This window comes from Diadema antillarum, unplaced genomic scaffold, assembly GCF_040938485.1.
Source record: "Diadema antillarum isolate AM-2024a unplaced genomic scaffold, OU_Dant_1.0 seq00001269_RagTag, whole genome shotgun sequence".
In the NCBI taxonomy this organism is placed as follows: Eukaryota; Metazoa; Echinodermata; class Echinoidea; order Diadematoida; family Diadematidae; genus Diadema; species Diadema antillarum.
Genome location: NW_027272051.1, coordinates 422,412 through 425,565, shown reverse-complemented (window position 1 = coordinate 425,565; position 3,154 = coordinate 422,412). Strand labels below are relative to the sequence as shown.

Here is a 3,154-nt window from a genome sequence, read left to right as displayed (position 1 = left end):
CGCTTTATTAACACTACTCATCCACACTTTGGTCTGTATCCAGGCCCACCCAGCTGGCTTATCCACACTTTGGCCCGTATCTAGGCCCACCCAGCTCTCTCGGCCTGTATCCAGCTCTATCGGCCTGTATCCAGCTCTATCGGCCTGTATCCAGGCCCACCCAGCTGTTTGGATACATATTCAACCTCTTATTATTCTCCAACCGCTATATTTTCGAAACAGTTACGCATTTTACTTACTGACCTTTTCCTCACATACTAACGCTTATTAACCTTCCTCATCATACGGAAATGATTAGATAACGAAGCAATAACTGTATGAAAGATTATTACTGAACATAATCACATCTCCAACAATTATTACCCCTCTAAAATTTCTAACAAAACAATCCATAATCGTCAGTTTCCTTGTAACTGATCGATTCATGATCGATTGCTAAAATAATCGATCGATTATATATTCGACCACGAAACTTTCAATATCGGGCTAATTTTCACCCGTTTTTCTTACTAATACACTAATCTACCAATTCTCCATTGGTTACAATATATATATATATATATATATACAGTATATCAGACGAAGTGGGAAAAAAATCCACGTAGCCGAAGTGACACTTAGATCAACTGGTCATTAGACGAAATGATAATTAGCCAAACTGGGCATTAGACCAAATGAGGATTAGACCAAATGAGCATTGGACGAATTTAAAGTAGACCAAATGGGTTTAGCCAATGTGGGGTTAGGCGAAATCTGATTGTGTTTTGATCTATTTTACATGATCACTTAGGCCTATACTTTTCTTCATCGAAAGTCGGTAGAAGACTAATATCTCTCAAGACATTTGGTTTCAGTACCGTACTATTTTTATAGGTCCTACATCGGAGGTATGCACGTATTATCAAATTATCAATGAGATTTATAGTCAGCCCACTCATCCACATCTGCCACAATCAGTCCAACTAGACTGCCGTAGTCATACTGAAAGGTATTGTGCTATCCAAGGATGACGGCGAAACGTTTCTAGCTACTTTTCGGACCCATATACAGCACTCCAACATTATTCTTACTTTCATTTCATACATTCAGACCACAAGATATCAGCTCTTTGCCAGTCACTGAAGCGGAAAGTATCTGGAAGAGGGGCGACGTTTCTATTGAAAGACGTGAAAATAAAGTCTGAGTCGAATTGAATTGAAAGCCTTTCTTGAGACTTCTTAGATTTCAGAAAGGAACACAACTTTCTCAGCCTGCCCAGTAGGACCATATTAATACGGAATAATTCCCTGTATACCACCGCCAGCATGGCCACTCGAGTTTTCTCCCGGCAAGCATGGGTGCGTCTTTGCCTACTCACTGTCTCTGCTGCTCTCTCAGAGCTCAGGGCATAACATCCTGGTAAACGCCATGATCGGCAAGGGAAGCCATTTTTATTTATCAGCTGCTATTAGTGAGCAACTCGTAAAACGAGGATACAACGTCACCTATCTGGTAAGCAATGCTTTCGAAGATAGGATCAGAGATGGACAGTACGGCCTCATGTTTCATCTTGAAGTTTTTACACATCCTATTCCCGTCATGGAGGTCCATGAAATGTTCAACAACTTAAGTCAACTTGCATTCTCGCCACCCAATCCTACGAAGGAGTTCAAAATCGTGGAGAAGCTCATGGAGGCAAGGAAACACGATTGTGACACACTGCTAAATGATGAGAAGCTGATCTCTCGACTGCGTTCATCAAACTTCTCCGTCGTTCTGTATGACATAACATGGCTCTGTGGTGCCATTATAGCTGAAGAGCTTGGTATACCGCTTTTTGCATTGAGTCCGCTCCCGAATCCTTGCATGTTTACCACATCGGCAGGTTCAGTGTTTAATCCATCATTCCTCCCTGTATATTATAGTACAACACCGTTTTCAAACAGAATGACCTCTTATCAACGACTAATCAACACCATTAATTACGTCCTGACATCCATAGCAAGTAAAATAATCGTGTTCGACAGATACAGTGATATTACTGAGAGATATGGGAAGTCACCTGGTGAAATTTTTGCACAGGCTAAATTGTGGTTAGTGAACAGCGATTTTGCTGGGGAGTACCCGTGCGCCCTTTCTCCAAACGTCATCCCTGTCGGAGGGCTCACTATCCAAGATCCTCGCCCACTCCCTCCAGATTTGGAAGATTTTGTTCAGGGATCCGGCCATCATGGCGTCATTGTTTGTTCGTTTGGAAGTTTTCTAAATATGACCGATGATCACATATTAAGAGCTTTCACGGGCTTTTCTAGAGTTTTCGGACGATTGCCTCAAAGGGTTGTTTGGCAGGTGGCCAGCGAACTATCCTTCTCTATCCCACCGAATGTGAAAACTCTCCCTTGGCTTCCATTGAATGACTTGCTTGGCCATCCTAAAACTAAAGCTCTTTTTTATCACGGTGGTCTTAATACCTACTACGAGGCCATATATCACGCGGTCCCGACACTCACTGTGCCTGTGTGTGGAGACGAGATGGCCAATGCCATGAGGAGTGTACATCTCGGATTCGGAGTAACAATTAGCAAGGACTTTACTGAAGACGAATTGTACATCGCCTTACGCACGATAATTACTAACGGAAGTTACTCGGAGACAGCAAGCCGTCTTTCGGGTATCTTCCGTGATCGCCCGATGAGACCGGCCCAGAGGGCCGCATTCTGGATCGACCACGTCATCAAGCACAGTGCCGATCATCTGGCGATTCCTCTCGAAAACCTGAACTTCTTTCAATATCACTTGCTTGATATAATTGCCCTTGTGATACTTATTTTAGGGGGTGCCTTATACGGTGTTGTGAAGTGCGTTACCGTCTGTTGCCATCTAATATGTGGCTTCAAATCAAACGAGGTTAAGGCTGATTAAATTATCTTATTTTGGTTTTGAGAAAGTGTCATGCTATATCATGGCATAGTTGATTTTAATCAATTGATTAAGATGGACTAAAGATTAGTAGAATGACAGATTATCCATCAGAATCATTTTTAGACCTTAAATAATAAAAATGTCCTCATTTAAGAGTTTCCCGTGTTTTACATGTTAAAATTTCACACTTAAATTGGCAAAGAATATTATATTACGGGACCGAAGTGACTGCTCCCCTCACTCGTATATCTTT

The 3,154-nt window shown here is 42.0% G+C and overlaps 1 protein-coding gene across 1 annotated transcript; it reads left to right on the top strand.

Moving 5' to 3' along the window:
- The first annotated feature begins 1,407 nt into the window (after window positions 1-1,407).
- LOC139745479 (UDP-glucuronosyltransferase 2A1-like) lies at window positions 1,408-2,901 on the top strand. The gene has a single exon (XM_071655871.1). It carries the CDS (start codon window positions 1,408-1,410, stop codon window positions 2,899-2,901), a length of 1,494 nt encoding a protein of 497 aa, XP_071511972.1.
- Window positions 2,902-3,154: the final 253 nt, after the last annotated feature.

Bases quoted from the DNA above. Each gene is read 5' to 3' on its own strand.
- LOC139745479 (XM_071655871.1), top strand. From the start codon at position 1,408: ATGATCGGCAAGGGAAGCCATTTTTATTTATCAGCTGCTATTAGTGAG.